This window comes from Apodemus sylvaticus, chromosome 1 (assembly GCF_947179515.1).
Source record: "Apodemus sylvaticus chromosome 1, mApoSyl1.1, whole genome shotgun sequence".
In the NCBI taxonomy this organism is placed as follows: domain Eukaryota; kingdom Metazoa; phylum Chordata; class Mammalia; order Rodentia; family Muridae; genus Apodemus; species Apodemus sylvaticus.
In genome coordinates, this window is record NC_067472.1 from 143858595 (window position 1) to 143883422 (window position 24828).

At 43.8% G+C, this 24828-nt stretch overlaps 1 protein-coding gene across 1 annotated transcript in view; it reads left to right on the top strand.

The window, feature by feature from the left end:
* The window catches only part of Entrep2 (endosomal transmembrane epsin interactor 2), a 424545-nt gene that overhangs the window by 335146 nt on the left and 64571 nt on the right, over positions 1 to 24828 (top strand). Inside the window, exon 4 of the mRNA XM_052161367.1 lies at positions 22529 to 22663. Coding sequence (XP_052017327.1) covers positions 22529 to 22663 — 135 coding nt within the window. The remainder of the gene's footprint in view (positions 1 to 22528; positions 22664 to 24828) is intronic.

Below are 24828 nucleotides of genomic sequence, written 5' to 3' on the forward strand. Positions count from 1 at the left end.
CCCTCCTCCTCCCTCTCCTCCCCCTCCCCCTTCCCCGCCTCTTCACCTTCCTCCTCCTACCCCTTCCCCTCCTTCCCCTCTTCTTCTCCCTCCTCCTCTCCCTCCTCCCACTTCTCCTTCCCCTTCCCCTCCTCCCCCTCCTCCCCTCTTCCTCCCCCTTCTCCTCTTCTTCCCCCTCCTCCTCTCCCTCCTCCCCTCCTCCTCCCCCCTCCCCCTCCTCCTCCTCCTTCTCCCACCTTCCCTTCCTCCCCCCTCCTCCCCTCCTCCTCCCCTTCCCCTCCTCCCCCTCCTCCTCTCCCTTCCCTTCCCCTTCCTCCTCCTCCTCCTCTCCTCCTCCCCCTCTTCCTTCTTCTCTTTTAAAGGATTTATTTATTTAATGTATGTGAGCACACTGTCACTCTCTTCAGACACACCAGAAGAGGGCATCAGATCCCATTACAGATGGTTATGAGGCCAGCATGTGGTTGCTGGGAACTCAGAACCTCTGGAAAAGCAGTCAGTGCTCTCAACTGATGAGCCATCTCTCCAGCCCTCTGGGAAAGCTTTTGCATGGTCTCCCTTTAAGTCCTGTTCCAGACTACACTACAAGTTGCTTTCCACTCTTCATGTTCTTCCCTTGAAGACATTCAGTGTAGAATTCTCTCATGAAAGTAATTACTGCTACTTTGGGAGATAGAAATATTTAAGAGACTCTACCAGTGTTGGTGCAGTTGGATGAGGGTAGGTATGGGTCTGTGTGTGCAGCACTGTGCATTGGAGCCTGGGTATCCTTCCTTCTGTTTCATGGTCCTGGGCTGCACACTGAAGACTGTCCTGGGGCAGAAGTTTACTGGAGACTCCATTTAAGATCCAACTGAAGAAGCTTCTGTAGGTTCTGGGGACACAGAAGAAGTCCTTAAGGCTCATGCTCCAGCAGATATCCACAGTGGTGGCTCCAGCTGCATTGGCTATAGTGGCAGCAGTGATTTAGGGATTTCCTTGGGGACAGAAGAATACAGTGATCAAATACTCTCTTGCCTTTGTTTCCCCAAGTTTAATCAACCACTTGCTCCATTATGGCTTCCAATCCACCCTTTTTCTTCAAGATGTTAGCTGTATGTTATATGGCATACACACAAATATGTAGACATGTTTGAAAACCATACAGATAATGTAGCTGTATTTTATTTAAATAAATATTTTAAAATATGGACCATCCTCTCCATTCATGACTTGCTAAGAGGTGTTTTTATAATTTAATCATTTATTTTTAATTAAAATTTGATAATTTTTGATAACTACATTTTGGAATCTTCAAAAATGCCCTTTCTTATTCTTGTCTAGTTTGATGATGGTGATGTATTGCATTGACCAATTTGTGTAGGATGAACAGTGGTTAGGATTTAGGCAACCTGTTTTCAAGGTCTTGGCCTTTTATCCAAATTCTTAACAATAAGGCTCACACTGATTCACAGAAGCTGAAAGAGAACTTTATTCAGGGCAGAGCAATAGTGCAGGTTACACAAGGCCCCATGTGGATATAAGAGGAAAACAAGCTGATTACTGAGGGGTATGGTTTGAGTAGTATTTTGATTGATAGGTTGAGTCATTCATTCATTTTTTCCTACTGGCCATGTCCCTTCCCATAATGCTTCTGATTTTAGTCATATGCACACAATATCCACAGTCATAAGACAGGAAATAGAGGGTTCTCTCTAAAATGTACCAGAGGGCAGTCTTATCTTTCTGTATTTTTACTCCAAACCAGTTCAGACCAGATCAGCCCTTCAATTCTTCATATCCAGATATGTCAGGAACATTCTTGAGTAGAAACTGTCTAAGTCTGACTGTGTTGTCAGGATGGAGAACATTATGCCATTGTTTAGAAATGGGAGTGTATGCATCGTTGGGGGAGTTGTGTATGGTTATAGAACATGTAGGCAAAGAACGGATGTTGCCAAATGCAATGATAAGAAAAAGGTTATGTAGGCATAACCCAAGACAAAATGGGGTCCTATGGTACTAAACTGTCTTGCCTGCCTCAGCTTAACATGCTAAACGAGTGTTACTTGCTTATGGTCGACAGCCATTTTTATATATTGTTGGATTCAGTTTTAAAATGCTTTGTGGTAGAATTTTCTCCATATCCCCCTCTTCTCTCACCTTTCCTACTGTGGTTGTGTGTGTGGCTTTGGTATTGAGCTAATAGTTGTTCAGTCCAATGTGCTACAACATATTCTCTCCCCGTTTCTAGAAAAGTTAGTGTACTTGTTATTTTTCTCATCACAGTGACAAAGAATCTGGCAAAAGCAATGTAGAAGGAGGGGCTTATTTGGGCTCCCGGTGTGAGGGTGCAGCCCATCACAGGGCAAGCTGCTGCCGTGAAGTGGACAGGCACACTGCATCCACAGGTGGGAAGCAGGCCATATAGTCCAGAACAGTCAAGATGACAGCTCTTGTATATTTAGCTTCTTGAGTGAAGAGTTGATGTGGCGGTTTGTAGATGCTTGGATCATGGAGTGGCACTATTAGGAGGTGTGACCTTGTTGGAGTAGGTGTGGCCTTGTTGGAGGAGGTGTGTCACTGTGGCGGTTTTGAGACCCTCCTCCTCATCCTGTGGGAGCCAGTCTTCTCCTGTCTGCATTTGGATCAACATGTAGAATGTAGAATGTTTCGCTCCTCCAGCGTCTGCCTGGACGCCACCATGCTCCCACCTTGATAATGGACTGAACCTCTGACATAAGACAGCCCAAATTTTATCTACTATCCATTGATAATTTATACATTTTGGTTTTTTCTATTTTTCATTGGCGTAGCTTGTAAACTGATAATTAAATCATCTGCCATTCTGCTTATGAAGATGAGCATGGATTTATTATGGTAAAAGAAACCTGATAGAAAAGTTTTATTTTAATAGTTTTACTTGTAAAGAGTGGTGCCACTGAAGACATTCATACTGTGTACAACTATAGCATCTACCCATTTCCAGAACTTTTTTCATAATCCTAGGCCAAAACTTGATGGTCACGTAACTGTATGTCCTCATGGTCCCCTCCTCCATCCAGCGGGGACCAGCACTCTGGTCCTGTCTCATGACTGTCATCCTAGGTAACTTGTCTAAGTAGAGTCACAGTGTCTGCAGTGTCTGTCCTTTAGTGGCTTTTTTAAAAAACTGTGTTTTTAAGGTCTCATTTTTCTTTTTACCGGTAAGGCTTATTTACGGGAAGTGTTTGAATGTGCTCCTATTGGCATCGCTTATATAAGAATAATTACAATTCCCAATATGGTTAACGATGCAGGATCATGCATTTTATTCTCTGTGACTCACCTCTTCATGGGAAGATAAAATAAATGTGATTCTTAGCACTGCACAGAGGCTCAGTCTGTTGGTCTAAAACACTGTTTCCAATATGGACTCTCACCCGGAGTTGGTCACTTCCTTACCCTCTTTCCTTCAGCTCCTCTTTCTGATGGTTACTGGGCACAGGGAGGGCACTGAGCATCATGGCAGTGGTGTGTGCAGCCACACTGAGGGCACATAGCCCTATGGGTGGTACATTCAGCATGAGTTTGACATCTCGGGCAGAAGACCAGGCTCCTGCCATGGGCATAGCTCTCCAGATGCGAGCAACTCCAGACTAAAGATCTCTCAGACAGTTACGCCTCTGCCTTGTCCTCAGCCTGGAGGAACCATGAGGCCTCCATCCTTCTCTTTTTAAAAATGTCATCTCTGGGCTACGCTATTATCACTTGCCCGCTCGCCTGTCCTCTAAGCTGCTGCTCCCAAATCTCCTCATGTCTGTGTCCAGCATGGGGCTATGACAGAGCTCAGGAAATGTTTGCTGAGTGGTGATCTGGACAGGATATTCATGGCCGATGCTGTGTGATGGTCCAGCAGGTGGCTGGAGCCGCCTAATTAGAGTTTCATGAGTCGATTGTGAGTTTTTTCAGTGCTAACCGTTTCCATGATCCAGTTACTCTGTAGACTGCTGTTGGGGATGTCAGGAGCATAGGAGGGGGCACTCAGTGGCACATCCTGAGGAGGACCTTAATCTTTGGACTGCCTTATCTCATTCAGAGCCTGTTAGTTTCTTCTGTAGGTTCATAGCAGCATTTACTAACAGTGCTCTCGACTCTGAATGCATCCAGTAACCAAGCCAACAGCAATTACATAGCCACATCCTTCAGAAGAGCCTGTCAGTAACCAGGGAAACCCTGATTTAGCTTCATGACTATGAATAGTAAATTAGAAGAGGACACAGCCTCGGGCTGGGGCACTCAGACAGGTCTGGCTCTGAAAGTAAAGGGAGACTTGATTGACGAGGCACAGTCCTGGAGAGGTCTTGTTAGCCATTGTTTCATCATGGGTTTTAGAATTGTTAAAGGGTTTTTTTTTTTTTTTAATGTTTTAGCACACTAAGCATTGGTCAGGATTGGTCTTGGCTTCTCTTGGCCTCATGAGAAATTTAGAGTTTGATTTCCACTGGTGCTTTGTTATAATGATACATAATTTTTTTTCTCCTCTGAGAATATGATTCTGTTTTACTTTATCATTTAGTGAATTTGCCTTGTCGTGAACAAATAGATTTCACGGCAAAAGTGATGATTCAAAAGTTGATTCCAAACTCAAAAGTTTCCTTGCAGAGGAAATACCCCTAACAAAATAAATATAATAATGATACAGTAACCCAGCAACAGTTCCAGGTAAGTGTTTCTTAGTGTGCTGCACAGGTGGGCTGTCTCTTGCTCATTGGACTGGTGCTTTCTGATCAGTGGAGGAATTCACATCTGGCATGCTTCATATCTGGTCCTGGGTAACAAGATAGAATGTCAACTACCGCAGAAAAATCTCGTGATCCAACAGGGGCTAGTGTTAGGCAAACTGCTACCAGAAGAGAAGGACAGAAGGTAGGGAGAAGTGCGGGGTGGGGGGTGGGCGTGGGAGGTAGGGGGGAGAGTGAGGGGTAGAGGGGGACAAGGGGAGTGGGGGGGTGGCAGGAGGGGCGGGAGAGGTCGTGGAGGGCCCTGGGATGTGTGTTGATAAGGGGCTTCTAAGCAGGTGGCATGTGACCCATGGGTCCACAGGTGTCTAGGAAAGGCCCGGGGCTAACTTGTGTGGTGTCAGAATTGAAGGGAAGGCCTTGTAGCCACAGATGGAAAGAAGCGTTGGAGCCGAGGTGCTGGGAGTGTGCAGCTGTGACCTAGCTGAGTCTGGTAGTGGCTTCCTCACCAGGTCCTAGATCCCTTTGTACTTTTGCAGTGCGTGCCTGGCAGCGTGCTCCGTAGGCTGCCCTCTAGTGGCTTTTCTTCTTTGTGATTCCAGGATTGGGACACAAATCTTTTCAGTCTCTCTCCACCCAGCACCAGAGGCATAATTAGGAGGCATGTCTGTGACTGTCAGCCTCCCTCTCACAGCTGCTTCCTAAGGCAAAGGAAGAACTCCATCCTACTTAACCACGGGACTGGGTTGAATCCGTTAGTATTCCAGGGAGCCCACATCACCACGTGTGGTCCAGCTCATGCCTGTTGGCCTGGATTTTTCCGTTCTTCCAAGTTTCTGGCTGGTTGGCTATGTGCCTAAGCTTTGGACTTTGCTTAATCCCTGTTCAGATTTTACCCCCATCAGTCCTCTGACAGCTGAGTGCTTCCCAGAGAGTGCCAGGATCTATGGGATAGCCTGGGAAGCTTCCCCATCCAGGGTTTTGGGGGATGCTGCCTGCATGGGGTGATTTTGCTTTTCTCTCTACCTCTCTCAGACACTGCAGTATTCAGGCCTTCTGGGGAGGAGGATACTGTGCTTAACAGGGCCTTTTAAATTTTATTTTTTCAATTTTATTTTATGTGTGGATGCTGTGTTTGTATGCATGCCTGTGTAGCTGCTTGGTGCTGGAGGAGGCCAGAAGAGGGTGTCAGATCCCTGTGAATCTGCAGTTGCTTGCCAATGGTTGCAAGGCACTATGTGGGGGCTGGGAATCGGATCGAGGTCCCCAGAAGATCATCAAGACAGTAGAGCTGTCTCTCTACTCCCTTTCACAGGGCTTTAATGTTTGTTGGAATGTTTATGAGAGCTTGGGGGTGGGGATGGAGGAGGAGAGGGATGCCCTCATTGTGCAGATTCATGACTCATTTTTAGATGGCAGCAGGAAGCTGACATCCAGGCTCTATAATTGATGCAGTCCTATTGTGTGTGTCTCCCTGGGTCCCTCAGTGTGTCAGTGAAGGAGGAGTCTACTGCCAGGGCAAGATGCAGCGAGAGGGGACTTTACTTCTCAAGAGTAGAGTGAAACTCAGTCTCTCAGGACCAGGCCAGACACGGGCTCCTGACATCTGGAGGCCCGATCTTGAGGGACTAGCACTCCCAAAGTGCCTGTGAGTCCAGAACTCGGCATTTTTACAAAAGAAACTAGAAATAGAAAAGTATGTGGATATTGTTGTTCATCCTATGAGGTTGCAAACCCCTTCAGCTCCTTCAGTCTTTTCTCCAGCTCCTCCATTGGGGACCTGGCACTCAGTCCAATAGTTTGGCTGAGAGAATCTGCCTTTGTATTTGCAAGGCTCTGGCAGGGCCTCTCAGGAGACAGCTAACTGTATATGGGATGAATCCCCAGGTGGGACAGTCTCTGGGTGACCTTTCCTTCAGTCCCTACTCTATAATCTCCATATTTACTCCTATGAGGATTTTGTTGCCCTTCTCAGAAGAACCAAAGCACCCATACTTTGGTCTTCCTTCTTCTTGAGCTTCATGTGGCCTGGGAATTGTATCTTTGGTATTTGCAGCTTTTGGACTAATAGCCACCTATCAGTGAGTACATACCATGTGTATTCTTTTGTGACTGGGTTACCTCACTCAGATGATAAATTCTAGTTCCATCCAGAGCTCCCAGGGACTAAGCTATCAACCAAGGAGTACACATGGCTCCAGCCGCATATGTAACAGAGGATTTTCTTGTCAGGCATCAATGGGAGGAGAGGTCCTTGATCCTATGAAGGCTTGATAGATACCCCAGAGTAGGGGAATTTAGGACAGGGAGGTGGGAGTGGGGAGGGTAGAGGAACACCCCCATAGAAGCAGGGGGAGGGAGGATGGGATAGAGGGTTTCTAGGAGTAGAGGAGCAACCAGGAAAGAGGCTAACATTTGAAATATAAATAAAGAAAACATTCAAATTTTTTTTTAAAAAAAGAAAAGAGAAAATTATATAGAGTTCCCATATTTTGAACAGTGTGGTCCTCCTAGCACTGAGTAAAAGAAACCCTAAGTTTGAATAACTGCCCCCCCCCCCCCCGGTCCAAGGGCAACCAGTTGGCAACTTTTGTATTTAATGTGTTTGCACCATTAACTTTGATTAATAACACAGAACCCAGGGCCACTGCTTCTGTATCTTCAGATCCAAGCACCCCTAGTTCATGAACACCCCAACAATACGTGGCACTTAGGAGGCTAAGACAAGGGGATTTTCAAGTCAAGGCCAAAATGAGCTAGACATGAAATCCTGGTTCAAAAGCAAAAAGGAAAGAAAAAAAATCCTGAAATTTTCAGAAAAAGATGAAATTCAAATGTGCTTCAGACTGAGTACATAATCCATGTAAGTGCAGGCATTGTGTTGGTTCCAGTTTATAAATAACATGGATATTATTTAAATTAGAAAGGTGTAGATATTATGCAAATACTGTGCAATTTTTGTGTGTGTGAAGGACTTGGAGGGACTTGGGTATGCTGGGCTTGGAGTTGGAATATCCAGGAGACCCAGCATTCCATGGGCTTGGAATTACAACTGTAATCTGTAGGTGCTGTATTCATGTTTCCAGTTTTCCCAGAAATACATTCACTTCTGTGAGCCATGCTTTCCTGCGGAAAAATCCAAAACTTAGGAACTGTCCCACATTATTAAGCTTGAGGCTAGAAAAAAAAAATTTAGCTCTGTGGCATGGTGTTGGCAGTCCAGGAAGGAAGAGATGCCACTTGGCAGGCATTTGTGTCCGGGAATAGAGGAGGGAGGGGCGGGGCATGAGGGAGCCTGCATTCTGCATGTGCCCCTTGCAAACAAAGCTGTGCATGAGGAGGGCAGGCACCTGCCAAGCTTCCCCTGGCTCCTCCCTCTGCTCTCCCAGCACAGCTCCTGGGCTCGTGATGGTGGGGGTCAGCTAGTGCTCTTACACAGGAAGGCGCAGAGACGCGAAAGACAAGGAACAGTGGGCCAAGCATGGTTCTTTTCCTGGAGGCGTTGGCATGCTGTAGAATGTGACCAGTTAGAAAACTTGAGCCCAACAGCCACTTCACACTTTGGAGTTTGTTGAGGCAAGATCCCCTGTGTAGTCTGTAGTTGAAGACATCAAACTTCTCATCCTCCTGCCTCCACCTCCCCAATTGTTAAACTTTGAGAAACACTACTTTCCTAAGGAATTTGACCACGAACCTTTCTCTTTCAGGCATCTCACGGTTTTGTCTTTTGTTCCTGTTTTTGCTTGAGTCTCCATCAAGAAAAATGTTCAGCCTTTATTTTCCCATTAACTAGCATGACTCTCTTCAGACCTTTCTGAATTTCTTCCAGCAAAATACCACTGTTCTCTGATGACCGTGCAAGTTGATAAGGTTTCCGCTAAAAGCGCGATCTCGTCCACATAGTTAACAAAAGCAGACCCAGGGGGAGGTGGACTTGGCAACCTCTTCTACAGCTCTGCTCTCTACATGGAAGTGTATCAACTCCTCTCAGGTGATCCGAGCAGCAGCCTGCTTCTCTGCTCAGCATGGGGGACATGTAAGCATGCCTGGCTTAGTGACAAGGGTCTTGGTGGTGCCATCACAGACAGACAGACATCTGTGAGAATACCCAGGACTGATGCCACATCCCCTGGGAATAAACTGGATTCATGAAGAGTTGGTGAGGCTAGCTACAGATTCTACTTGCCCACTACCCCACTGTCAGAAGTGCCAGCTGGTGTCACCCAATGTCACATTGAGATCCTCCCTTTCTCTCTCCATCTCTCATCAGGAGAGGGCATATGTGCTATAATAGTAAAGATTCTAACTTGGAATAGATTCACTGTTTCACACTTAATCTGAATGCTTAGCAAAGGCCCAAGGTGAGGGTGAAGGAAATAAATTGGTAGTTTTCTTCTCAACAAGGTTAAGGATAACTTCAGGCTTAATTATCTGACTGAAAGAATAAAACCCCTATGTCTTAGAGTAGTTCTTTGAATGTTTTAATGCACATATAAAGAAATATGAAATGCTAGTGCTATAGTTTGGATTATGAGTGTTCCTCAAAAGCCCCATGTGTGAGAGACATAGGGTCTAGCCTGTGGTGCTGTGGGACTTGGTCAGGCCTTGCCAGAGAAAGTTAAGTCAGTGGAGCGAAGGGATATTGGAACCTGACCACACCTGCTTCCTTCTCTCTCGCTCCCTGGCTGTGAGTAAACCCACCCCCCCCCTCCTTTGCTGCATCTCTCCATGAGATATTGTTTCACCACAGTTCAAAACCACACGACCAATCAACCAGGAAGCCAAAATGCATCTTTCTCCCTTTTGAGTTCATTATCTATGGTACTTTATCCTAGCAGTGAAAACAAATTTAGACTTTTTTTCACATTATTCATTTTAAAGGAATGGATTTTTTTTTATATGTCTCCCACCATCCCTACTTAACATGCTGTTAAGAAAACAAAGAGTTTGGCCTTCGAACAAATGATTACTTTACTTCTCCTGGGCAGTATTCCTGTGTTCTAAGGTGTGAACACCAGAAATCAGAAACAGTAATTGGTTCTTATCAGCCGGCTTCCTTGATGGCCTGAAACATTGTAGTGAAAGTGACGCACTGACAAACATCTGCTCAATTTTACCGGGTGGAGTGGGGTGGTAAATTTCAACCAGTAAGCTTAGAAGGAGCCAGACCAGGGCTAGCAGCATCTTTTATTATTCCAGTTCCTCCAAATTCACACCCAGACCCCAAAGCTGGATTATCTACCCACCCCCAGAGCTGACAGGTCAATGATGCTGAGCGAAGCTCACAGACTTGGGGTGGGCTGGGCTGGTGGTGTCACCCTGCCCTAGGTGCGAATGAGTTCTAGGAGAGTGCAGTACATTGTAACTATTATCGTCTTACTGTGTAGTGAGCTTGAGCGGTTTCCCTTCTGTGTGTCTGTAGGGACTGAGCCGTTGACCAGCAACTCCCCAGGATGCGCCCATTCAGTACCTCTACTGATCCTAAGTCTGCCCTCAGCATCCGTGAGATTAGTGCTTTTCGATTCCACACCTGACATTTAAGGGTGAGATCATGCAGTAGGGTAAAATGTGTTCTGAAGAGAGCAGAAAGAATGGCTCACCTTACAAATACTGTAAATAATGTGATGTCATGTGTTGTTAACCAGCTGCACTTAAGCTTCCCACTCTGCGTATTTATGTGTGTGTGTTTCAAAACATTGTGTTGCATAGGATAAAGACATATGTGCTATTTGTCAATTTAAATTATATAAGCATTGGGCATGATGTATGAATGCCTTTAATTTCAGTGCTCAGGAGGCAGAGGGCAGCTTAGTTTACATAGTAAGGTTCCAGGCTAGTCAGGGCTACTTGTTGAGACCTTATCTTCTCAAATAACAAGGGGCGTGGGGTACTGACTGGCATGCCACTGGTGTTACAGGCTATTTGAATCTGCTTGTAGTTAGAGTGTGGCTCAGCCTTTAGCATACACCTTTAATCCCTCTGGCTGGAATACAGACACACGCTTAGCACTCACTTTTAATTCCAAACAATGAACTGTAAAGTTAGTTTGTAGAAGGAAGCACCCATGTTTGAATTAGTGATAGCTAATTGAGTGGCAGACAAAGTGGCGAATCAGAGAAAGATTTGACAGAATAGGATACACTTAACTCTCAGTAGAAGAGGGAGGAAAGAGAAGCTACTTAAGGGAGAGATGGACAGTACAGGAGGAAGAGAGTGCAGAACAGGATTGCAGTAGCACTTGTGGAGAGCAGTACAGTAGAGTTGAGCAGGAGTAGGGCCATGCAGAGAGGGAGAAGGAGAGTTTTACAGAGACAGATTGAGGAGAGAACAAGTTAGACACAGGTAAAAACAGAAGGAGCAAGAGAATGAGAGGGAGCCCGAAGATTAGAAAAGAATTCTAGAGTTTGGGGCCAAGCAGAGCAATTCAGAGGTCCAGAGGAAAGCCAGACTAAGTCAGCTGGGAGAGGAGTTTGAGCTAGCATCTTTAGTGAGGTAGTTCATCTTGATATGGTGGGGAGGACTATTTAAACCTTTGGGGGGGTGTAGGAGCTATTGGGGTGAGCATACATCATTGGTACAGGCCAGGGTACTGGGAATGCCTTATTTGCATAAGGAGGAATTCCATGTGCTGCCAGACATAACTTTATAAGGAGAGAGGAAGTTAGCCCTGGCTACCTGGCTGGGTCACCTCCTCTGCTGAGGCAAAGGTGGGAGCAAAGGGCTACCTGTACCAGGTCATGCAGGCCCAGGTGGTGGGGTGCGATTGTACTCCTGCCAATCAGGATGAGATTTCTGGGGTTTGGATGCTTAGACTTCACTCTTGCTCTGGGCCTGCTCCCCACCCCCACCCCCCATCCCCCAAACCCAAACTCCCAGGCCCCATAGGAGATGCCAGAGGTTGACACTGGGCTGTCTCTCTTTATCTTATCTTTGCTTAGATAGAGGCTCTCACCTAACTCAGCAATTGCCAGCTGACTAGAGTAGCTGGTCAACAAGACCTGTGGATCTGCCTGTCCCTGTTCCCCCAGAACTGGAGTTAAAAATGGGTGCTACTCTACCTGGCTTTTTATATGAATACCTTGAGTCCAAACTCAGGTCCTCTTGCTTGTGTAACAGGCCATCTCTGCAGCCTGAGTGGCTGTAGGTTTCATACAAGATTGTCCTCTTTCACATCTTCTGATCGTGAGTATTAGATAACTCCATGTCTACAGAGTCCATACTCCATCTGTGAACTCTAGAATCTGTGATACATTTCAAGCATAAATATGTGAGTCAGCTTTCTAACTTTGTTATAACAAAATGCTTGTGAAGATCAAGTTATAAAGAATTTAGGTTCAATTTGGCTCATAGTTTAAGAGATGCCTGCCCATGATTGCTTATCCCTTTAAGACTATAATGAGGCAGTAATATTAAAAGAGTAAGATCTAGAATTCATTAGTGTTCAATCAACAGGTTGAGGAAGAATCCTATAGAAAAGGAGAAAAGAGTTTTCAGGGTTTTTATATAGATAAAAATAAATAAACTTTGACCTATTCCTTTCTACTTATATCCCTTTATTTCTTCTGTTGTCTTATTGACCCTGGTAACATTTTAAGTACTATATGGAATAAGTGTAGAAACAGTGGAACCATTTTCTTGATCCTAATTTTTGTGGGAATGCTTTGAGTTTTCCCCACACGGTGTAATTTGTCTGTAGGTTTGTCATACGTAGCCCTTGCTGTATTGAGATGTGTTTATCTATTCATCATCTCATCGTAAATATATTCTGCTGTTTGCCAAGAGCCTTGTCTGTGTTCATTGAGAGTATAATGTAATTTCTATGCTTGAGTCCATTTGGGTGATATATTACATGTATCGATTTATATATATTCCTGAATTTCTGGGATAAGGCCAATTTGATCATGGTAAACAATCTTTGTGCTTGTGCTCTTAAATTTGGTTTACAAGTATTTTATTGAGAATTTTTGCATCTATGTTCAGCATGGAGACTGACCTGTAATTTTCTTCCTATTGCTTTTTAAAAATCTGATCTTGGTATCTGAATGATTCTAGCTTTATAAAGAGGGGGGTCGTGCTCTTTTCTTGTCTATTTTATGCACTAGTTTGAGAATTATTGATATTAGTTTGACTTCAAAGGTCTGATAGAACTCGGTAATGAATCCGTCTGGGCCCACATCTTGTTTTTAGTTGGGAGACTCTTAATAGCTGCTTCAGTGTGGTTGTTTGTTCTAGGTCTTTTTAAATAATTTATTTCATCTTGGTTTAATTTTGGTAGGTTATAGGTATACATACATTCATTCCTTTTAGATTATCCAAGATAGTAGAATATGAGTTAGCCATGCTAGTTTTGTAGTTAAGCAGATGAAGAATAGGAAAACACCCAACACTACAAAATCAACAAACTGAGCAGAATTGAATCCATATCTTTCAGTATTAACTCTGATTATTAACAGTCACAATATCCCACTCAAAAGGGGGATACTTCAGCGTCAAAGACTCATGCAACCTTAGGTTGAAGGTATTCCAAGCAAGTGTCTCTAGAAGCACAACACTGTTACAATAGCTGACAAAAATGCACTTCAAAGCAAAAGTCAGAAAAAAGAAAGGTCACGTCACATTAATCAGAACATTTTATCAAGAAGACATTACAGCTTTCAACATGTACATAGCAGATGTGAGCATGCCCAGTTTTACAGAGGAGATAACATTAGTGGTAAAGACATATTAACTACAGCACAGTAGCAATGGAAGACTAGCTGAGGACTTGTGGGTGCCTGACAAACTTATCCTCTCCTTTAAAGGAATAGCTGGAATCCCTGTGGTGCACAGCTGGAATCCTCATCATGCATACACTGAATCCGCTTGGTACTGCAACCTGAATCTTCCTCCCATTGAGTAAAGCTCTCAAGTCCTGGAGAAGTCCAGACAGTTCAGTGTGGCTCATAGGATTCCTGTTGACTGAGTAAACATGACTGAGTGTTGACTAAGTGAGCATCTCTCCAGCTCCCAACATCCATCTTTTTAAAAACAATTCCCCTTATCTGTGAGATTCCTGTTGCAGGTGCATGCACATGGCCCTAAAAGGTCTCCTCTGGTTTAGTAGTAATCAACCCACAGGAAGAAACTGCAAGAATCATGCCACACTGTTGCTTTTCTCTTCTTTCCTTGTGATTATGTCAGTACCAGTCAAGTCCTACTATCTGGTTTGCAATACTTTATAACCTTAGGCCAGAAGATGGGTGGGTCGTAACCACAGCAGCGGGACTGAGAATCCTGGCTGTAAATGTCTTCAGCTCCTTTACTATTCTGTTGTTTTATTTAGTTTGTAGACTGAATTCAACTACATCGGACTCTCCTTGACCTCACAACCTTTTACCGCCATATCTGGCTCAAGTGTGTGTGTGTGTGTGTGTGTGTGTGTAAGTATGTGTGTGTGTACACACACATGCATGCACACATACACACACATACATATATGTAAAATTTTATGTGTATGGGTGTTTTGCCTGCATGTATATCTGTGTAACATATGTATGCCTGGTGCCCACAGAGGCCAGAAGAGGGTGTTGAATCCCTTGGAGGCGAAATTACAGGCTGTTGTTAGCTCCAGAATGGGTGTTGGAAATCAAACCCTGAGTCCTCTAGAAGACTAGCCACTATTTGCAACCTCTGAGTGAGCATCTCTCCAGCTCCCATCGTCCATCTTTTTAAAAACAATTCCCCTTTTCTGTGAGCTCTATCTACTGACTCCATAAGCTGCAGTTACTTTGCAGTGGGCATTACAAGTCACCTAGAAGTGACCTAGAGCACACAGGAAGAGGTGCACAGGTTATGTACAGATACAGATATAAAGGGTCCTCGCAGGGAAATGTGTATCCTGGAACCAACGTCCAGTGGATAGTGGGGGATGACTGTCATTTACTCTCAACCGTCTAATGAATGCTTAGAAATTATACAATCGTATCTTTATCTCTGGGCTCAGCCTTGACACCGAAGTAGCTTGTGAAAAAGGCAAGACTGTTCCTGCAGTGGGGGACAGTCCCAGGGGTAGGAAAGGCAGGCGGTTGGCAGGGCTGAAAAGCTTTACTTTTCTACTCCGAAGAACCCTCCTGTAGCCTCAGGGAGGAGACACTCAAATAAATCCTCTATCAGTTATTTCACCGACTTTGTGATTAATTCTAAGAAGAATTCTGGGAAACCTCATGATTAGTTCTCTGACCTTGACATCTAGATGTGCAAGCAGCTGACAGATTTATTTCCAGGGTGCCCCTTTGGCGTTGGGGTCACTGGAAAAGACACAGCAGAGCTTTGCAAATGCAACCGCAATCATTCTCTGTGAATCTCTTTGGAGCATTTAAAAGCTAACCTGCCCCCTTATTGATGGCCCATCAGCCTGTCTGGGAGGATAAAGGGCATACACAACAAAAAAAGGGATGCGACACCCCTGCCACCCTCTGATGGACGCACAAATGAGCAGGATGTGTGATCTTTGCATGCCGCCAAAAGGACAGCGTGGGGGGTGGGGGGAGGCTGAGCTGGGAGCCATATTCCTAGCCCAGGAGAGGTAGGGCAAGACAGAGGGGACAGAGGCGGTTGAGAGTGAACTGGCGAGTCACAGAGGGCACACCAAAGTCACAACTTCAAAGATTTTTATTTTATGTGAGTTGGAAGCACAGCCATCCACTCTGTGTTTAGGCAGTGATTTGGTGACATAATTGTTTACAGTTATGCCCAACCAGAGGCCAGTGTGAGCATACTGAGCTCGCCTGAGGCTGGGCTCTGCCATTCAGTGGGGTCAGCAGAAGTCCATCTGTGGAATGACCCTTTCCCAAAAGTCACCTAAGACCACTGGAAATATCAAATATGATTCATAAGAGTAGCAAAATTAGTTACAAAGTAGCAACAAAAATAATTTTATGATTGAGGCCACTATAACGTGGTGACCTGTATTAGGAAGGTTGAGAACCACCGAGTTAGCTAGAAGGCATAAAAGCCTTAGTAAGCTGTTGTGCAGTCGGGTATAATAAAAAAATAATAATGTATAAATCTCAAAATTGCTAAAGTAGATTTTAAATGTTTTTACCACAAAAGAGTTGGTTTGTAGAATGGTAGATTTGTTAATTATAATAATTATATATAATAATTCACAATGTAAAACCAACACTGCATTGGATCCCCCCATAGACTTACAATATATATAATTAATTTCAGTTGAAAATAATAGAGACACTGGGGAATAGCTATATTAATTCAAAGCAGTTGACAAATATCTAGCAAAACAAAGATTGAAAACACTTATGGCCAAGATCTAGTGTGCAAAGAAGATCACCTCCAGGCCCTGTGGACATCAAATGGACATATAATAAGAAAGTGAGGTAAGACGCATGTACAAGTCTCAGGAGTTACATTCAAATCGCCAACCTCTTTTTAAAAATACAGGCTACCATAACTTAGGGAATAGGAAATAAATCTAGTGAGGGAAGGAAATTCATAATTTCACAGCTGCCCAGAACAAAACACCCAAAGCCAGAGGTTTCCCTGGAGAATACACCCAGTATTTTAAAAGGTATTGTCATTTCTACACACTATTTGTGGAAATAGAAAAGAAAGTTACACTTCTTAATTGATTTAATGAAACTGCTATCATTTTACCAAAAGCAGATACAGATAATGTAGAAAAAAAAAAGCCCAGAGATCACTCAGTAGCAAATGTGCAAAAGCCCTTGAAAATATCAAAAGGAAATACATATTCATGTTTATAAATCATACACAGCATTACAAGGCAAATCAATTTAATCCACTCTTTAACAGGACAAAAAAGAAATACCACATGGCTATGTTAACTGATGCATAAAAGGCATTTGGCAAAATTGGACATACTTTTGTGATTTAAAAAATAGCTTATCAGAAAATATTGTATGAAAAAACCTATTTTCCATGAAAAAAATGAAATCAGAAATCCACGATCTAATCTTTAGAATTGGAAAGCATTCATGACTATTTCTGAATAATTTTATTTTATGAAACGACAATCAGGCTTAATCCAGCTGCAGTTTAGGGTACTACGTACCAACTATATTAGCATTTTTCTCATTGAATAATATTTAAACTAATTAAAGAAAGTAATCTCATTTTTTTTGTTTTTTAACATTTCTTTTTTTAAATGAATTATTTTATTTGTTTACATTCTAAATGTTGCCCCTACTCCAGGTGTCCCCTCCCAAAGTTCTTTGCACCATTCCCCCTCCCCTTGGCCTCTGAGAGCATGCTCCACACCCCTGCATGACCCCCTTCCTGTGGCATTTAGTCTCTAAAGGATTAGGTGCATCCTCTCCCACTGAGGCCAGATAAGGCAGCCCTCTGCTTCCTATGTGCAGGGGTAGCGGTGGGGATATCTTGGACCCACCTGTGTAAGCTCTTTGGTTGGAGCTCCCAGAGGTCCAGGTTAGTTGATGCTGTTGGTCTTCCTGTGGAGTTCTTATCCCCTTCAGCTCCTTCCCCTAACTCTTCTGTGAACTCATATCTTTAAAGAAAAATATAATGGAAAATAGCTTAGGAAAATAGGCCTAAGTAATGCCCTCAAGCTAGAAAAGTGACTAAAAAAATCCTAATCAACACAATTGATGTGAAATATTGAATACTTTTCTCCTTAAACCAAGAACAAAGCATGCTTAATCTCACAGGTTTTATCCAACATAGACACAGTGTTGGAAGCTCAAGCCAATATAGTTAGACAAGAAAATAAAGTAAGAGACATACGCATTGCAAAGGATAACATGAAATCAATTAGATTTATATGACATTGGTGTAGATGTATAGAATCACAATGAAATTTTTTAAAAGACAGCAAATAATACAAATAGCAAACATCAACAAATATCTAATCAATGGGTTTGGAAAGGTTATAGGACACATAGAAACACACAATGATCAATTTGATCATTTAATAAATGTTCAACCTCCCCTCTAGTCTAATATCCACCAGAGGTAGTAGAAAAGTCATTAGGATACAGGGGAAGTAGAACTGTTTAAAAATAGTTCTTTGGGGGCGGGGGTGAGTCCAATCTTTGTTATCAGGATATCAGCAATTCAGTCCAGTAGCAAACACCACATATGAACCAGCAGCTGCAGTCCAATCCACTTGGTAGTCAGCACACATGAACCAGCAAGGACAGTTGAATCCAGAAGAGACTGCAAGGCTCACCAACTGGCCAGAGGCCTCAGGAGTGCAACGAGAAGCTACAGGAAACTCAGGAGAAGTTCTGTGCCAAGTTTCTCCCTATGACCAAAAGCCACAAGCAAAGCTCAACCACACAGTAAGGTGGACAAATGCATGTGTGTCGTTAGTGAAGAATAGAGAGGCAGAGCAAAGCAAACCGATGTTTGAACTCTCACTGTCTGTGGGGTCATGTTTATGTTCCTTCTGAACATCATGTGTCCTTTCATGTGTTTGCTATAACAAAACATCCTTTCACCCATGTGCCCTAGCAAAACATAATTTGATATAACTGGATTTCCAAAGAAACCAGAAGTTTCCACTTCAGGGGAACTTGAAATTTCATTTATAGTTACTCAAAGTACATATAAGTCTGATAAAGCATATATCAGACTCATCCACTAAAAACGTGGAAATGTGTACCTATTCCTGCATTTGAACATAAGAACAGTATCCGTTCTTCCCAAATTGATGTGTAGGTTTATTTGACTTTGATCAAAATCCCAGTCAAAAATTTTATAGACATTGATAATCATATTCTAAAGCACATATGGGAAGAAGAAATTTCAAAGAGAATAAAATGAGAAAAATCTACCTATTCCATTTCTGCATTATTGCTGTAGAAATCAAGACTGTGTGGTGGAAACAGACAGACAGACACACAGACCAGTGGGATCTAATAGAGAAGCCAGAAATGGATTCATACAGATACAGTGTGCTAAATTTTGACAAAGCAATGCAGAAAAGAAAGTGTTGCCACAGTCATTACAGCAGTTAGACATCTCTAGGCAAAATTGGCCTCAACCAAAGTCTTGTATCTTACACAGAAATTAACTAAAAATTCTGGTGAATCAAGAAGCAATGATAAAAATATTTTTTGGGAAAATTTTAGAGAAAATCAGTAGAAAATCATCAGAATCTAGAGCTCAGCAAGAAATTTTTTTATTAATGATTGGGATGTAAGAGTAAGAAATTTCGTCATCACCAAAATTGGAAACTTTTGCTCTACAAATAATTGTCTTAGGAGATGAAGAGAAGCTGTGTAAGATGAGACACCGTACAATTTGCAAGCTACACGTTTAAAAGAGCCATGCGCTTGTATGTACTGGCTCTTGGATTCTGAAGTTAAATTTGTTTTATTTTAGTCGGGCGGTGGTGGCGCACGCCTGTAAATCCCAGCACTTGGGAGGCAGAGGCAGGCAGATTTCTGAGTTCGAGGCTAGCCTGGTCTACAGAGTGAGTTCCAGGACAGCCAGGGTTACACAGAGAAACCCTGTCTTGGGAAAAACAAAACAAAACAAAAAAAATTGTTTTATTTTGCTGTGTTTAGTGTCCTATGTTCCTGCATCTAATTCTCCTCAGTTGCTCCAAAAGGACTGAAGGTAGGTCAATGTGAACCTGCTCAAGCAGCTTTGGCAAGTTTTGTTTTCCATTTTCAGAAGTTTCCAGAGCCGCCTACTCCTGCTTCAGTGTGACTTGCTTGGTCACAGAGGTGGTCTGTTTGTTCTTTTCTTGTGGCCTTAGAATGTCCTTTATCTCTTGTCTGTGTACATCATTCTTCTTTTTCCTCCTCCCCCTCCTCCGCCACCACTTCCTCTTCCTCCTCCCCCTCCTCCTCCACCACCACTTCCTCTTCCTCCTCCCCCTCCTCCTCCACCACCACTTCCTCTTCCTCATCCCTCTCCTCCTCCACCACCACTTCCTCTTCCTCCTCCTCCTCCTCCTTCTTTTTCTTGGCCTGCTTTCTCATTTTGATGAGATTCTCCCTTCATTACTTCTCCTGCCAAAATTAAAAAGCCAGGATGTGAAATTTAAGGATGCCAGCACTGTTCAGGTGCTGTGTAAATTTTCCTGCATTATCTACTACAAAGATCCCTAGAGGCCCAGCAGTTCCATTCAATAGTCATATTATACTCTAATGAAATGCCATGTGTGTGTGTCCTGGGACACAAAGGCAGAGTAATCTTAACTACCAAACATTGGCAGCATGTGAAATGTCCATCAGTAGATTAGGCACTCTAGGTATGAATACCTAGAGTGTATTCATGCTGTATAATATGATGCCAACAAGCATCACTCAACTCCATCTAAATATAGTAACACTCTTGACATGCACAAAGCTAGGGAAACAAGTGAAATTAATCAGAATGTCAATGGTAAAAATTTACAGTTGGAAATACATGAGTGATCACCAAAGCAGGGAGGGATGTGGTGAGCTTCCTGGGCAGTGGAATGTGTGTGTGTGTGTGTGTGTGTGTACTTTCACAGGATGAATGATAAAGAACATGGGGAAGGATGAAAACAGCCCTAAGTCCTAAAATGTGATGCTGTTCTATCATGCATACACCCCACAGACAAGAGTGTGAGAGTCTAGCCTCACCTAGGGAGCTTTGGTGAAGATGCAGGTGAGCTTGAATGCTTATGCCCTTGTTGGTAGAAGTTTCTTTTGGATAATTTGAAAACCACCAGACTTTTTCATAATAATGTCATGTATGCATGTATCAATGATCAAACAAGATATATAGTGTACTGGCTAGTTTTGTGTGTCAACTTGACACAGGCTGGAGTTATCACAGAGAAAGGAGCTTCAGTTGGGGAAGGGCCTCCATGAGATCCAGCTGTGGGGCATTTTCTCAATTAGTGATCAAGTGGGGAGGGCCACTTGTGGGTGGTACCATCTCTGGGCTGGTGCTCTAGGGTTCTATAAGTAGGGCAGGCTGAGCAAGCCAGGGGAAGCAAGCCAGTAAGAAACATCCCTCCGTGGCCTCTGCATCAGCTCCTATTTCCTGACCTGCTTGAGTTCCAGTCCTGACTTCCTTTAGTGATGAACTGCAATGTGGAAGTGTAAGCTCAATAAACCCTTTCCTCCCCAACTTGCTTCTTGGCCATGATGTCTGTGTAGGAATAGAAACCCTGACTAAGACATATAGCTATACTCCATGATCTCCTGCTAAGGCCTGGACTGAGGCCCTTCAGTTCTCCTGGGCTTAGTCCTGTTTCATTCTGAAGGCCCTCAGTTCTAGAAGTGGGGGCCGGTACAAAATCACAGAGTCAAGGAGGATTGAGGCTCAGAGCTCCTATCCCATCCCTTCTGCCCACCTTGGCTGGTGAGAGCCAGTCACAAAGCCCTCCATCTCCATCCCCCCCCACCCACCCCCCACCCCCGAGGGAGCACTGGGATGCATCTGAAGCTGTTCTCCTGTGGGGTGGTTTAGAGAAGCTGGGAACACACACTAGCAAAAGCTAAAAGGAGAAACAGAAGCCCAGGTAAGAAGCCCGATGAATGAGTCACCGGAACTCAGGGAAAGCACTTGTTGTGGACGTTGCCTTGGGACTCAGCTCAAGTGGGCCAAGTGAAAAAGTAACGCAGCACCTGGGGACCTGAGCTCCTTGCCTGCAGGGGACATGTCTTGTAGGGAAAGCCAGCCCGTGATGAGTCCCAGAGCACCCCTTCTCTCTGTGGATGTGGCTTGCCCTCACACCCAGTGGTAAGGAATGGCAGGCATGATGCACAGAGGTCTGTGGCACCATCCTTTGCAGTACAGTATACCATGGAAAAGTGCTTGTTACAGTTACTGTTGGCTAATAACTTGTCTGGGAAAAAACACAGGCAATGAGTCCCGTGGTGTGAAACATTCGTCAGGATTTATTGGAAGTTGGGTACCTGCTAGTCTACGGAAGAGAATTTGTTTCATATTACATCAGCTTTGAATAAAATCCAACAGATTTAAGTGAGTGTTTTCTGGCTAGGCACTTTTTAATCCATGTTTTCTTTCTTTCTTTGTTTGTTTCCTTCTTTCTTTCTTAAATCCATAGACTAGACATAGACACAGACACAGACATAGACCTCAAAGACCTCAAAGACCTCATTGACCTCAGACATCATAGATATCATAGATATCATAGACATAGACAAGGACATAGATATATATGTTACAGACACATGCTATCTTGCCTAGCTTCCCATAGACTCTGGGGATTCAAACTCAGATGCATGTGTCAAACCCTTTACCCACTTTACTGGCTGGTTCTGTGTGTCAACTTGGCACAGGCTGGAGTTATCACAGAGAAAGGAGCTTCAGTTGGGGAAGTACCTCCATGAGATCCAACTGTGGGGCATTTTCTCAATTAGTGATCAGCGGGGAGTATCCCTTGTGGGTGGTACCATCTCTGGGCTGGTATTCTTGGGTTCTATAAGAGAACAGGCTGAGCAAGCCAGGGAAAGCAAGCCAATAAGGAACATCTCTCCATGGCCTCTGCATCAGCTCCTGCTTCCTGACCTGCTTGACTTCCTTTGGTGATGAGCAGCAATGTGGAAGTGTAAGTTGAATAAACCCTTTCCTCCCCAACTTGCTTTTTGTCCATGTTTGTGCAGGAATAGAAACCCTGACTCTCCAGCTCAACTTTTTCCTTTTCTAATTGTTGCTTTTAAACAGAAAGTTGAACTAATTCCTGCTGGCATTCATGGCCTTGGTCAATGGAAATTGTTTTAGCTGTAATCACATGTTTCTAGGGGAGCCATTTCACATGTCCTTCCTATGTTACACCTCAGAGCATACCTCAGAGGCCAAACACCCTGCTAATGGTGAGGCTTGTCTGTGTCCCCGTTTAGATCAAGTTCGACAGCGTGGAGGTGTGTGTATGCTGTGAGCTGCAGCACCACTCATCCGGATGCAGCAACCTCGGGGAGACGCTGAAGCTGAACCCGCTGCAGGAAAACTGCAATGCTGTGAGGCTGACCTTGAAGGTGAGGCCGGGCACTGCCCGCATGGGCAGCATTCCCCTCTCCTGGAGACATTAAGGAAGATTTATTAGCATATAGATTCCTTTCTGCTCATGATTCCTCCGGGTGCTTGGATGCCGAGGGACCATCCTTCAGGACAGAGCATCTTAAAGGGCTGTAGACTATTTGGAAGCTCTGCTTTCTGGCCTCAGTTTCCATCTTTGCCTTGTCATTTTCCTGCCTCTGGTAAGAATGGCTGAGTGAGTTCTTACAGATGAGGTTGCCATAATTCTTATCTCTTTTCCTCATAGTATCTACTGTAACTCTGACAAAGACCACATGATTATTCATTTTACTTTTAAAAATATATTTAGGTCAGGTGAGGATGGCTCTTAAGGCCCTTGCCACCAAGCTAATGACCTGAGTTAGACCTCCAGGGTCCATGTGGAGGAGATAACTGACTATGGAAAATTGTCTTCTCTCCTCCTCGCACATATGCTCATGTGTACCCATGGAGAAGTAATAAACAAAAAACAAATAAACAAATAACGTAATTACAAGATATTTAAAGAAAGAAATATTACAGTCTCCCATGGTAATCTACTCTCATATAGAGCATTTGATCTTTTATAAAGGGGCTTAGAGCCTGGACATGATGGTGACCTTTAATCCTAGCACTTGGGAGTTCAAGGCCAACCTGTTTTACATATAGAATTCCAGGCCAGTCAGGGATACACAGTGAGATCCTGTCTCAAAATAAAGGTAGAGAGAGCACATGGAAAGGTTATCTATATGATCCTTCCCACATCTGTCTTCTTACAACGGTCACTTTACTGAGAGCCCAAGCTGGCTGCTTAAAAATACATATGAAAAGTCAATGCAGGACTTCTCTTGTTGCTGAACAAAAGTGGCTGAAATGTTTTGAAAAGCTGTGCTACCATTAAGCGAACTCTTGGTTGGGAGTGAGGCTGTGTTCACAGTATGTGGGGAGCTATTGTCCACGGCAGAAAGCAGGGTTTACAAGGACCCTAGGCTCCAAAGACAGCCACCTCCAACTGGGGAAGAAGAAAAAGGTGGTCACTTGAGGTGTACCTGTGCTTACGTAGTCTGTAGGCAATTCCCCAATACCCCAATAGCTTGTCCATGTGGAGAAATGGACTGAGTTCATGGTCCTGGTACCCACCAAAATGACATTCCCAGTGAGGATAGAGGAGACCAGAACTGCAAGATGCTTTTCTGATACCAACTCTCTCTTGTGGCCTCATATGACATACCTTCATTATCTGTACCATCTTGCATGCCGGGGTCTGCTCAGGAGCAGTGCCCAGGGCCTGTGTGGCTGTTCACAACCCACTGCAAAAGGGAGCAGGCAGACATGGCCCACCCTAAGATCCCATTCTGATAATTGCTAAGTTACTGCTTAAGCCCAGTTATGCCTTCTTTCTATAATCAGACCATAGGTAGCTATAGTGACAACGTGACTTCCACTTCCTGGGAGGTGCAAGCTCCCAGGGGATCTAAGGCTCTGGGGACTACTAGTGTGTGGGTCACTCACCTTTCTGACACCATTTTAAAAAATATCTAAGTAATCTGATTGGAAGAGCAAGGGTTTAGTTTGTTGTACCATTCTAGTATTTCAAATGTGTGATCAGATGATGCCTTCTTCTCTGGACCATGGTGAGCCTGTACACACCAAGACAAGAGCGTGCGGTGGGATAAAATTCTTCATCTCACCCCAGGCAGGGGAGTAGAAGCAGAAGAGGCAAGGGCCAGGCCCCCATCCTCCAGTGACCAGAGAACTTCTAAAGTCTTTCCTCCTAAACCCCCACATTTTTAACATATATTTTTTCTATGTATAACTATTTGACAGCATGTGCCTGGTGACCACAGAAGCCAGAAAAGGCTGGAATGGGGATTCCAGATGTTTATGAACTGCTGTGTGGGTGCTGAGAATCAAATTCTGGTCTTCTATAAGAACAGCAAGTCCTCTTAACTGCTAAGCCATCTCTCTATTCCCAAGGACCCAGCTTTTAACAATGGGCCTTTGGCAAACATTTAGCCAAATCACTCTGTTACTTATTTTATTTTACCTTTACATAATGGGTTATATAGAGTATTCATTTGGTCTGTTGCCCCAAAGCTCCTGGCCTTCTCCTCAGAATGTTTATTCGGTGAGACCGAGAACCCAG